At 38.7% G+C, this 13,573-nt stretch overlaps 1 protein-coding gene across 3 annotated transcripts in view; it reads left to right on the top strand.

Annotated features, from left to right (window-relative positions):
• The window catches only part of HHAT (hedgehog acyltransferase), a 206,083-nt gene that overhangs the window by 140,720 nt on the left and 51,790 nt on the right, over positions 1-13,573 (top strand). For all 3 annotated transcript variants that reach the window (XM_068676172.1, XM_068676171.1, XM_068676170.1), the window contains one exon: positions 208-352. In XM_068676172.1, coding sequence (XP_068532273.1) covers positions 208-352 — 145 coding nt within the window. The remainder of the gene's footprint in view (positions 1-207; positions 353-13,573) is intronic.

The raw sequence follows: 13,573 nt of genomic DNA, 5'->3' as shown, positions 1-13,573 counted from the left end.
CTGCTTTATATCATAAAATCTGACCCTAACCTAAATGGCATTGGTGGGAGTTCTGCTAGATATGTTACAAGCTTTGGGATCTGTTCAGTAAGGATTTGAACTTTGGTATAAAAGTTGTTTGTCATAACTACAATGTCTTTTTTTAACATTGCTTGAAAAATTGTAGGGGTTGTTAAGTTCATCTGCACCTTTTGTTTCGGCCCTCAGGAGCATTTCTTCTCGCCAAGAATTCGTCGTCGACTTCATGCCGTCCTAGCATCTGTTTGCACTTCGATGTTGATTTTATCAAACCTAATATTTCTTGGGGGAAATCATGTTGGAAAAATCTACTGGAACAGGATCTTTATGGAAGGCAAGTTTATTTTTATGTGCTTTCTATATAATAGAACTTTCCAGAATTTACCTTGGATGTGCTGAGCCAGGTGCTTCTCTCAGTGCACTAGTTGGGAGTAACTTTTTTTCTGTTCCTGTTCAAAACTATCGAAAATCTGTCTGATAAAATCTAAATAATGATGCATGCTGCGTGACTGCAAAGTAACTTTGGATTTCTCTCATAAAGTGCAGAAAGGGAGTTATCAGGTGTCTCTGTCAGTGAAATCACTGAAGATAAGTAATACATATGTGACAGGTTAGCCAACTGAGTTTTTTTTCCTGCTCTGTATTTCATGTACATTAGTAAGAGAAGGTATGCTAATGTTAGTGAATACCATCTGCATAATACAGCATAATTGAGCAATTAAAGTTTTTTGGCAGTGGATCAATCAGAGTAGGGACCTTCTGAATACTGAAGCTAGAGTTTGAGTATACGGGAACTTGGGTGATGGTATAAGCTCATGGTGGTGTTTGGAACAAATCCAGCTTTATTTTTTTTTGCTAGAGTTCAATTCAGGTGGGACCAGTTCACTTCTTAGGTTTTCATGGCTGCCAGGGCCCTACTTTGTCAAACAATGATCTTGTAGAGAAACATTTCTTCCTGGACATAGAAGTACTAGTAGGCTTCTGTGCTTAGAAGATTTCCACTATGAGGACTGCTATTATCTGTTGCTTCTTTGTGCAGTCTTATCTCAATGTGTTCCTTGTGGTGGTTTACAGGTCAGCTCTGGGTCTTACTTAAGAATCCTAAAATAATGAAACTATGAACAAGTAAGTTTTGTACATAAAATTAATTATTTATCTTCTGTGTTCAAGAGATAAAGGTTGAAAAAACATTGAGAAGGTAAAATTTTCATCATAAAACATAGCTGAAGCTTTTTTAATACTAGGCAGGGAAGATGGGGTGAAATACTTATTCATGTTTGGGTTTTTGGTCTGAAAACATAAAAGATTCATCCTCTGTTTTCTTAAAAACCTCTGTTAAATTGTCCCCCTCCTCCCAATCAGTTGGCTAATAGTTTCAGTATAAAAATAAAACAAAGAGAACAAGTTTGGAAGTAGAGTTAGACATCAATTTGTATGGATTAAAAAAAAAGTATCTACTGAAATTATCCATTTCATGGTTATAATTTAATGCAAAGTATTTTCTAAATGCAATCTATATATTATAAGTGGAGAAAGTATGTCTTCCTCATCAGAAGGATTAACAGTGGACAGAATGCTGATTTTTGCATTGAAGAAGGACAATGTTTTAGCAAGTTGAGCAGTATTTTATTGAACTGGATCAATTATCGATTGATTTTCTATGGTTTTTGTTTTTTCTTCATTTTATATATAATTCTTTGGTCTTCTGTTCGTCATATGCTGTGAGTGCATGTAGGTACTTCAGTATGAGGTTCCAGGGGTCTGAGATATGAAGAGCAAATGAGGTCATTTGCAACAGGGTTTCACAGACTGGTTGAGGTTGGAAGGGACCTCTGGTCGTCTGGTCCAAGAACCCTGATCAAGCAGGGGCACCTTGCTTGATGTGTTTCTATGATGTTTATCAAATTAACTTTATTTTTAGAACTTTATGTTTTTTCCTTAGTGCAGCTTATACACTACTAGTATCAACCTAGGTGATAAGATATATATGCCTGTATCCTCAGATCACACAGGTAACTATGCACATACTCTGCTACTGATTCTTACAACTTATGTGTACAAACTGAAAATCAGCCAAGATTTCATTGTATTCAAATTAAATATTTCAATATAAATTGTTTGGTCATACCTTTTAGCCCAGGGACAAGTGAGATGATCTAGTTTTCTGTCTTCAACGGAAGTTTTTTTTTATTAACCTTGTGGGAAATTAAACGTAAATATGCTTAACTTGCTTGGAGAAGTAGGAATGGTGGTAGTGGGTGAGTGGCAGGGGTACTCCAAGCCACTTCTCTACATAATATACATGCCTCTGGTCTCATGTGGTAGACACAGCAATATTATGCTATGCAGTGTATTAGTAAGACGTACTGGTTATGTATCTATTTGATTGAGTGACTAATTGTTACCTTTGGGCTGAAAGAAGAGCATGCATGTAGTGAATTTCTGGTAGAAAATATTAAAAATAATGTCCTTGCTCTATTTAAAGCTTTTAATCTGTTTGAAATTCATTTCAGTTCAGGAAGCCCAAGCAGTATCTTTTTTTTACCACTGTAAAACCAAATCTGGAGAGTAGTCATTTGCATTTGCAGGGCATCTCTGCATTTTCAGCAACATGGACAGCGGATTGAGATTGGTTGACTGAAGAAGCAGGGGACTCTGCAGCAGTAGCGTAAAATACAATCCTTTTGAGGTAAGGAATAGGGATCAGCCCAAAAGAAAAGCTGTGGAAAGAAAGCTGTTCACCTGCATGCACATCGGCTGCACAGGAATCATAGTCAGTTCCCTTCCTTTGTTCAAATCCCACATAATTATTTGTACAAAGACTTGTATATATAGAAGTAGGAAGAAAACAGAAGGGAATAGATAATCATTCCACAGTTTGTAAAAACAGCTGCCATTTTGTAGATCACTAGCAAAATTATTCAAGGACACATGCCAAATTTGAACAATAAAATACATCTCAGGGCAGAAATCAGATCTCCAGTTTTAGGTGGAACTTCAGGTGTTGTGTGTGCATGGAATTGCCAAGTCTGGCAAGGAAGCGAACATAAACATTTTAAAACCTCAAATGCACAGTGTATTATAGTCAGAAATTGAGTCATATTGTGTAATACCTAAAACCTGTGCTCAGAGAGAGGCTTCTAAGGAAGTGAGAGCCTTCTAACCAGACTGAAATACATAGAAATATCTAGGGATGCTTCCCTCTCAAATTTCCAGAACTATGTATCCAGTTATTGCTACCCTATCACTGCCACCATGTGCACTGAATTTATCAAAAAACAGAGTAGTGTCTATATAGGGGTTGAGCATGTGTTAGAGATACTTGTTCATTAGGATATGTGTGTCAGTGATGCAGATTTAAGGTGGCCAACTCTTAAATGGAAGTTCTGGTCAAGGTAAAGATGTGCAAAATGACTTGTAGTTCTGCTGTTTGGTTATGCGGAGAAAAGGCTTTGAAGAGGATCTACTGTGTTCTTTTGCAAAGACTGAGTATTATGAAAAGTGTATCTAGTTGCCTGAGAATGGGGAGGAGAGGACATAGATCTGAGAACCATGCAAGTAAGCTACCTCTGTGATCAAAACTTTGGATTGCTTTCTTCCTAGAAAGGAACAGGTTCTAGATGAGGATATTTTTCATGTGTGGTAAGTGTTGGATGCTGTAATGCCCCTTGCTGTGCCATATTTATCCCTTTTCTTTTTCTGGAATTCTTGTTTGACTGGCATTTGAACGGTTTTGAAGTGCCTTGGCAGTGTTTTCTGCAGCTCTTATTCCATTGACAAAGAGAGTTAATATTTGAGCATGCCAGGTAGCAGCAATTTTTAAAGGTCTCGGTTCTTCTTATGGAAAATTAATTTATCTGACTTAAACATGAATTTCTGTGCATCATTAAAAACACTACTGTCGATTATGAGAACAGATGTGTGTGTTTCTTATTTGTATGTGTTAAATTCTTAAATTTGTTCTCAGACTGTTTGGACCATCCATACTGCTTGTTTCTAAAAACTTAGGGCTGGGGGTTTTGTTTGGAAGGGCTCTCTCCTGGTCCTGGCATTGTGCAATGCTTTTGGTTAAGAGGCTTAATTACCTTACCAAGCGTGGCCAGAGGCATTAAGCTGGGAGGGGACACAAGTGTGTTGGATATTAATAAATGCATAAAGTGTATAAAATTATTTATGTTCTTTTCCTGGTTTGTGAGAAACAGAATCCAGATCAATGAGGAAAATGCACAGCGCATATGAAGTATATTTTACTCATGGACAAGGGACAGCTATTGTTAAACTTAGCTATAAACCAGTATTTAACTATCCAATTTACCTCACTTAAATGTGAGGAGAAGAGTGCCTCTCTTGAGGGCAGTTCATCCCACATACATAGTAGCATGGGATGAGATGCACTGTCACTCTTCACTGCGTTCAGAGGCGTTTTGTAGAGACTAGTTTAGATTAGATTGGACATCTAACCTTTGAGAAGGTGTCCTTTAGCAGACATCCAGCAAAGAGTGAATTTCACCCCCAGTTAGAAATGATTTACTGCAGGAGTACAGAATGTCTGGCTAGGCAGAAGTTCTGCAGTGACGGGTATCTGACCGTTCTACCAGACTGCAAACTTTGTGAATCAACAATGTCATACCAGTTCCAACAAAAATAGACCTTATGCCAAGATGTGTTGACAACAGTGTAAAATGCGTAAAATAACCTCCTCTCATACTTGATGTTCTGAAGTTTAAAGTTAAAATACGTCCAATTCTGGTTACTGCAGTGAGAAAAAAAAAAAAAAAAAAAAAAAAAAAGAATCATCTGACAATTAGGGAGAGTGGAATACAGTAAAAGGGTGGGAAGTCTGGAAGCCATGACCCTAAAATAAATTGCATTGTTTTGTTCTGGAAGGAAAATGTTGTGGGTAGAAATAAGTACATAGAAGATTCTGTAAAGAAAGCATTCACAAACTGGTCTTGATTTCCAGTGAGGTCAGGAGAAGAAAAAATACCTCTACAATTTAGCATGGAAGCTTTAGCTGAGGTAGGAGAAACTTTCAAAATGTGGGGTATGGTAAATACTGAAACATGTTACCAAGGTAGTAAGCTGTTGGATTGCCATCTTTGGAGGACAGTCTCCAGGTAGATGAAAATCTTTCAAGCAATGTAGAAAATATTGATTTCATCTTGGTGTAGGAGGAACCTCTGAATGGCCTCCAGACCCATTCCAAACCCTATTTTCTGTGGGTGGTTTATCAGCAGATAAAGCTGTTTACATGATACAGACAACTCTCTGTGGCATTGCAGGATTTTTGTTTGGGTTTATATTTTTCTTCAGCAAATTAAGGACTTTAGTAATGTATAAAATTGCAGTTTCAGGAACATTCTAACCATTTCTTTTCGAAGTTTGGCAATCAGGTAGTGGAAAAAGCCCTTAGCACTGTGACCAAGATATAGTTTAGTGGAAGTGATGGTGCAGTTTTAAACTACCAACAAATACTCTCATGGAGAAGTCTGAAATATTTCCTGTTTCATACTTGCTCTTCTAGCATTCAGGATGGAATGCATAGTGCTATATATGAATATTTAATTAGATACATTTCTGAGAGCATTTAAAACGAATTGTACTATACAAAACTAAAGCTGGTTTCCAAATATCTAGTATTTGTTCCCTAACTGAAGATGGGGAGGCCTTTATTTTGCCTCCAGTTTTCCCTTTTGGCTTGCTTCTAAGCAAAATCAGATCTTATGTTGATTAGAATTCAATTATTTGATTAATTTATAGGAAAAAATGAAATTTTCTTGTCACTTCCAAATGATTATCTGACCAACTTCATGGAGGTAGGAAACCTTTGAAATTCTTCTCAGCTCTGCAACCCTATCTCATACTGTGTTCCATGGGCTATCTTAGCCATTGACCTGAAAGTAGGAATTTCCATGATAGTGGCAAATGGTATTTGAAGGTTTGAGTGAACCAAAGAGTTTGGTGTGACACATTTGGTATAACATGCATAAATGTGGAATTTGGGGCTTGCTTTGGCAAAAATAGTACATCACTATCTTATGACGTTAAATTCAAATGATGATGTTTAATTACACAATATCACAGTATTGAAGATTATTCTCAGAACTTATATTTGTTTCTTTTTAGTGAAAAATCTATTCATCTATTGAAAAATCTGAATCATCTAGTGAACAAATTGAGAGTTACAAAGGGTATCAGGTTCCTTCAAGACATGATTCTGGACTGCTGTTGTCTTTAGAAGTTTTGCTTAAGATTTTGAAGACAGTAAAATTAGGTCCTTTCTCTATTTTAAATAAATAAATAAATAAAATGTTCCTGTGTCAGTTATTGCATGCTGTGGTCTGGCTCGTGTAAGATCATGCCTACCCATATCTGACTAATGTTGCTGATCATATGCCTCATTTGCTGCAGTAATGAGTGTAGGGAAAATGTCTCCGGATGACCAGCAGTTCACACAACAGCATCTCTCCTTTCACAACCTTTCTGAATATTGCTAGTTAGCTTAGGTAACAGACTGAACACGTTTTAACGGCTGAAGGAAGTTAACAAAAAGGAGTGAAACAAATAAGTTAGAATTTGTTATTAAATAGAAGTGTTTTAGTGGACTTCTTAACTCTGAGGTGTTGCCATGTGTACGTGTGTTAATACATAAGTAGTAGGAGCCATATTGCAGTTAAATAACTTCTGGGTTTGGTAGCAGATATCCATAAATATCTAGGCATGAAGAGGCTTTAAGTTACAGGAGGAATGAAATCAAGTGGCAAAAGATCTGAAAGGAGGCCCCCAAACCTGTCAGCTAAGCTGTCCCTGTGTCTGTGTGATGCTTTGCTGGCTATTCTGTGCATGTCTTGCAAAGCCTTCATTCAAATGTCTTTACAACTGAAAGAAGAAGGAGGTCTGCTACAATGACTGACTGTTCGGAGTTGGCAGTTGCATTTTTGGGTGGCCCTTGCTATGGTTTGGAAGCTTCTGCTGTAGAGTAGCGGGCATCTTGTCCACCAGCATTCCAGTTCCTCCAGCTTTTCACTTTCACTCAGAAATCCCACTTGCTGCTGTTATGCAGAAACTTAGGGTCATTTTTTTTTTTCTCCAAAAATACATTTATGAATGCTATATTGATGGATTGCATAATTTAGAGAAATATTGCAGAGTAGCAGGAATAGTACTAAAGATGTCACATTTTTCCAAATGATTCATTCCTCTTCATGCACAAAGGAAACTTGTTTTTGCAATCATTTATGTGACCTTGCTTGGTGGGTGCAGTTCATTGGGAAGTGAGCTGGCAAAATACCAAGAAAACCAAATTTTGGTCTGCAGAAATAAGTAGGCTTTTTCCCCTTCACCTCCCAGAGGATTAGGGCTTTATAAAAGCAGATATTCACATGTTTGTTTGGAGGTTTTTTAGAATTGAAACAATAAAGTATGTTCTTCTGCCATTTTGTGTTGAATCGTATTGGTTTGAGCTGCCATTCTGTGTGAAAACTATTGGAGGACTGCCATGTTTAAATTTAACAGTTGCTGGCGAATCTCAATAGTTTACCATTTATCTTCAAACTCTTAGGATCTGATCCTGAAATCACATCAATGAAGTAATGTTCATTGTTGTGAATTATGATGTACATGACTTAAAGAACTAAATAAACCGCAGTGCACAGAAAATGGGGGTTGTTTGTACGTCATGTTGCCTTCTTGGCAGTCTGTATCTCTTTACAGAAAGAGAACAAGTTTGCTACCTAGTGAGCTTTGTTGATCACAGGCAAAATGTCCCCAGATTTCCAATTACTTGGGCAGGTTTCATACAGCCTTTTTCTTACCAGGATGGTAATGGCAGTAAAGGTGTAGGATGTTATGGTGAGCAGTTGGTGTATCTCGGTTGGCCAAATCCATCTTACATAACGGATCTTACTATGTTATCTTGCATAGTATAACTATGCTGGTAGCAATGTGCATAGTGTGGAAGCTAAAATAAATGATACAGCCAAACATGCACGTTATGGTGGAATAGCGGATCAGCAGGTGCTATTTTAGCACATCTCTCAGAGACTGAAGCACTTTGAATGTGTAGAATCCTCATGTATTAAACATAGCATGAGCATAAAAAATATAACCAGTTTTTATCTCAGAAAGCTTAAAATTGCCATGTCCTTGTGATTGCTCTTCAACATGTGACTTGTAATTCCTATAGCAGAGCTCAGCAAAGAAGTAGGAGTGGGAATGGTTTTAAAATTTATGGAAGAGCTTTTTAAAAAATCTTGTAACACCTCCAAAATACTGTTCTCAGATGGCTCCTTAGACACATCAGATAGTACGATGAACATGTCAGCAGGCCATGTAGGAATATCCTTGGAGCCATTTTTTCTTGAAACTGTTCTTTGGGAATTGTTAACAAGATGGCAGTAGTGCTCCTTAGTTTCCCAATGAATGGTAGGTTAACCACTGAGGAACAGGGCTGAGCACTGCCACAGGGAGCAGCAGAGTTGTTGCTTCCAGAGGCAGCACTGGAAGATGGGAGTGTGGTTCCCATGTGGTTGTGCTAGATCTTTTTTGTTGTGCGTTATCAGCAAGATTAATTTGCGAAGACCATTAGCTTTCTCTTCTGCTCCAGGCCCTGTTCATAGTTAGTGCTGAGGGGAGAGATCTAATTTTGGCCACGTCTTGCAGAGGAAGAAGTTTAGTGACCCACACAGACTGACTGTTTTTCTTCATTGCCATTGCACTTGTTAGCTTTTGCAAGGCAAACTAGCCCAGCCAAGAAATTTAGGAGGTCAGAGGATGCTCGTGTTTTTGGCTTCTGATTCCTCTGTATGGGCACACAGCAAAAGTCTCCCAGTGTCTCCCAGTAACATAGTGTTACATAAAATACTTGGAATTGCCATTTTATGCTAACTGCGTCACTATATTTATTGAGAAATGTGTACGTATGTGAACTCATGGATGTGGTAATATGTATTTAACTGATCAGTAATAGCAATGATTTCAGCTAAGTCTTGGAACCGTTGAGAAAAGTTCTGTAAAGAATGATGCAATCTTTTTCTTTCCCTTGCTCAGAAATTTCCAGGAGCTTTGTAGCTGCTGCTTCTTTCTCATCATTGAATCCTATTTCTTCCTTCTGTCAGTTCTTTTCATCTGTCTTCAAATTTTAACTAGTCCTGACTCTTTCACTTTTTTCAAATGCTCATTGAGAGAACAGTTCCCAAATACAGAAAGTAACCATCTAACAGCAGGAACTGGAACACCAGCTGTATTTAGCTTTGCAATCATTGAGACTTTCATGACAACTTTCTAAGTTGTTTATTTTCTGGAAAGTGAAAAACAGCATTGTGGGGTTCCACAATTATTGCCACTTAGAGCCTGCTAGATCAAATTTTCTCAGCCCTGGAAGTAACATTCAAACTGCCACACAAGTTTGAATGGAGACTTTTTTTTTTTTTTTTTTTTTTCCAAATGCCAGACCTGCATGTCAGCTTGAGATCAGAAAATCAAGCTGTGTTCATTCTGGCTCTTGCATCTCTAACAGTAAAGTCAGAGATGCTCTTAACAATTGTGTTGTGGAGGTACATGGGCCACAGAGGAGGCTATTGACTTCTAAAAGATGGGTCACCTGTGCCACAGGAAAGAAAAACAACAGGAATGAACCAAGCATAAGATAAAGCTCTTAGACTTAATTTTAACTATCCTAGAAATGCTACATTTTTTTTCTGTTCATGCATGTTACTAAAAGTATGTAGCTGAGATGCTAGACTAAATAAATGCAATAAATATTAATATATTAAATTCAGTTATAAAGTCAGAGATCATCATAAGCTCTCCCACTTATTGTCACAAATTACGTCTAATGTTTGCTGTTCATTCTGCAGTGAAATAATGCTGAATTTTAGAGAAGTGAAATTCCTCAAAAACATTTATTCTAAGTAGTGGACTTCTGATATTAGGGTGGTTTTTATTTAACAAAATGTTTTCATAGAATATTGCAGGTAGGAAGGGACCCAGCTCCTTTTCCATTCTGTCTTTCCCTTTTCTCATTTTTTGAAAAAAATCCTGTTACAAGGAGAGCATATACTGAAACCCAGTTGTGATGTGTTAGTGTGGATATCTTGAAGGTACTGAACTTGCATGGTTAGTAGATTAACTTAAAAGTGTGATACAAATGTCTTAGCCCCCCATGATTTAACAAGATCCAGCATTTTCCTTCTGACAGTTGTTGAAATACCTAAGTCTTTTTCCATAAATCTGTAAAGCTGCCAGACCAGTGTAATTTCACCTGTTTTACTAATTAGCAGTAAATAGTGTGAGTCATTTGCAGCTACAGACTAACATACCAGTATTTAATCATCTTAACCAGAAAATATGCTCTGATGTTTATAAATGATTTAGTTATTTTTATTTTTATGGTACTTTCTTATTTGCATGTGAAAAACAGTAGATCATAGAATCACAGAATGGTTTGGGTTGGAAGGGACTTTAAAACCCACCCAGCTCCAACCCTATGTGCAGGGACACTTCCCACCAGACCAGGTTGCCCAAAGCCCCATCCAGTCTGGTCCTGAGCACCTCCAGGGATGGGGCATCTACAGGTTCTCTGGGCTGCCTGTACCAGTGCCTCACCACCCTCACAGTAAATAATTTCTTCCTTATACCTAATCTAAATTTACCCATTTTTAGTTAAAAGCCATTATTCCTTGTCCTATCACTGCAGTCTTGATGGAGTCCCTCCCCAGCTTTCCTCTAGGCTCCCATAAGGCACTGGAAGTCTGCTGTAAGCAGTCTGCTGTCTCCCCAGAGCCTTCTCTTCTCCAGGCTGAACAACCCCAGCTCCCTCAGCCTGACTTCAAAGGAGAGGTGCTCCAGCCCTCTGATCATCCTCATGACCCTCCTCTGGACTCGTTTAAATACTTCCATGTCCTTCTTGTGCTGCGAGCGCCAAAGCTGCATGGAGTACTCTAGGTGGAGTCTCAGAAGAGCAAGACACAGGGGGACAGTCACCTCCTTCGACCTGCTGGCCACACTGCCCAGGTCCCTCTGGATGGCATCCCTGCCCTCCAGCACGTCGACCGCACCACACAGCTCGGTGTCATCGGCAAACGTGCTGAGGGTGCACTCAATCTCACTGACCATGTCACTGACAAAGAAGTTAAACAGCGCCAGTCCGAGTACCTGACCCCTGAGGAACACCACTCGTTACTGGTTTCTACTTGAACATTGAGCCATTGACTACAACTCTTTGACTGTGATCATCCAACCAATTCTTTACCCACTGAGTGGTTCATCAGTCAAATCCATGTCTCTCCAACATAAAGACAGCAATATCATGGGGGGAAAGTGTCAAATGTCCCAAGTCCAGGTCGATGATGTCAGTTGCTCTTCCCCTGTCCACCAGTGCTGTAACCCCATCATAGAAGGCCACCAGATTTGTCAGGCATGATCTGCCCTTAGTGAAGCCATGTTGGCTGTTACCAGTCACCTTATTTTCCACTTTCCTTAGTGTAGTTTCCAGGAGGATCTGCTCCGTGATCTTGCCAATCACAGAGGTGAGTCTATCTGGCCTGTATTTCCCCAGGTCTTTCCTTTTTCCCTTTTTACAAATGGGGGTTATTTTTCCCCTCTTCCAGTCAGGGGGAACTTCACCAGACTACCATGACTTTTCAAATATGAAGGATATTGGCTTACCAACTTCATCTGCCATTTCTCTCATGACCTGTGGATGTATTTCATCAGGTCCCATGGACTTGCACACCTTTAGGTTCTTTAGCTGGTCTCAAACCTCATCTTCTCCTACAGTGGGTGGTTCTTCATTCTCACAATCCCTGCCTTTGCCTTCTACGACTTGGGCTGTGGGGCTGGAGCTCTTGCCTGTGAAAACTGAGGCAAAAAAACATTGATTTTTTTCATCCTTCTCCATATCCTGGGTGACCATGTCTCCCAATAGATAACAGGATAGGTTTTGTATTGTTAACATCCATACTTCTCCCATGTAACAACACGGGACTATTGATTTTTATTACTTCTGCCCTCTTTCACGTTTTTTTATTAGACTCACAGCTAAACCTTCTATCAAATATAATAATCCTTGTACAAATTCTAACTTAGGCTTTGAAGCAGTCCCTGAGAGAAGAGTCTCTTGTGTATTATAAAACAAATTACCATTAAAAAAATCTCCCCATTGTGAGACTTTTATGTCAGAGTAAAGATTTGTCTCGAATCTGGATTGGACAAAAGCTCTAATCATGGTACTTGTCTGGAGGATTGTTGTGGGAGGGTTGTTTATCTCCTTAGAAATAGTAAAGAGTTATTGAAGTAGCTACATTGTTCAGATGGGAAAATGTCTTCTTTAGTAGATCTTAACATTGACAGGAATGTGTGTTTTATTCCATTACCTGCAGGTTAATGTGCATCATATGGTAAAGAATAGCTTGCAAATAATTGAAAATGTTTTAAACTTGAATATTGTGACTATAATTCTTTGCCAACTTCTCAGCCTGTTAACACATATATTGAAGGCATCTTCTGTTTAACAAATGAACTGCGTGTAATTGATTGGGAAGCAGCATATCAGAGAACCTTAATGTTCTTAAATTGCTATTACTTTTAATTTAAAATGCTTAAAGTGGTGATCTTTGTTCCAGCATGTCTATTGCATGCAACTCAGAACATTGTTGATACTCCTTCATTGCTGTATCTAAAACCCATTTCAGTTATGTTTTTAGTGTAGCAACAAGAAATTAAAGCTTGCATGTGGAACAAGATAATCTTCATGACACTGGCACACTTCATGACAGACAAAATCCATCATATGGATATCTTGTTTCTTACTTGAGTATTGGGACAGGAGGCAACTTGCTTGTTCCTACCCAAATAGCATATTTAAATGTTTAAGACCAGTCAACCTGTAGACTGATTAGAAATGTGGAAAATGAAATGACTGGATAGCTCTAGAGAATTGCTAATGGCATGTACAGTCTTTCACCTTAGCTTAAGTTCAAATTTTTTCCAGGTCAGTAGCAGCATAGAGTTTATACCACCTGATAGTTTTTTCCTTGCCTCTGGTATACAAACTGGGAAGAAGGGTTTGGGTAAAGTTGCTGGCTTTGAGCAGGAACTCAGCAGTATGAAGCAGTCTGCAGACTGCTCTAGCAGTGGAACAAGTTTGGAGACTGAACCTCTCTCCTCCTCTTGTCAATAGGCTGGCCATACAAGACTGCAGCTATGCATAAAAGCTACAAAAAAGTCAGGGGTACAGGTTTTGTCCCACCCCAGCTGTGCTAGGAGGAGTTACTTCCATGGAGGTTTGAATGTTACTTCCAGTAGCAAAAGCAGTCCCACTCATCTATCTCCTCAAGACAGATTGGTTACCACTTAGAAATAACAGGCAGGCAGTGTGATTCATTTGGCAAAGTGCCACTGTGAGTTGGCATGTGGAGGCAAAAGGAGGATCATTGAGACCCTCGAGGGAAAACCATCAGTAGAGTCCTGAACAGTGTATCCCACAAAGAGTCTTATAATGTTATTGGGCTGATAGTTCTACTAGAGTAAATTACTCTGTTTGGCACCTCTATTT

The sequence above is a fragment of the Anas acuta genome, chromosome 3 (assembly GCF_963932015.1).
Source record: "Anas acuta chromosome 3, bAnaAcu1.1, whole genome shotgun sequence".
Lineage (NCBI taxonomy): Eukaryota > Metazoa > Chordata > Aves > Anseriformes > Anatidae > Anas > Anas acuta.
The sequence above is the reverse complement of the archived record's forward strand: the minus strand, read 5'-3'. Positions and strand labels throughout refer to the sequence as shown.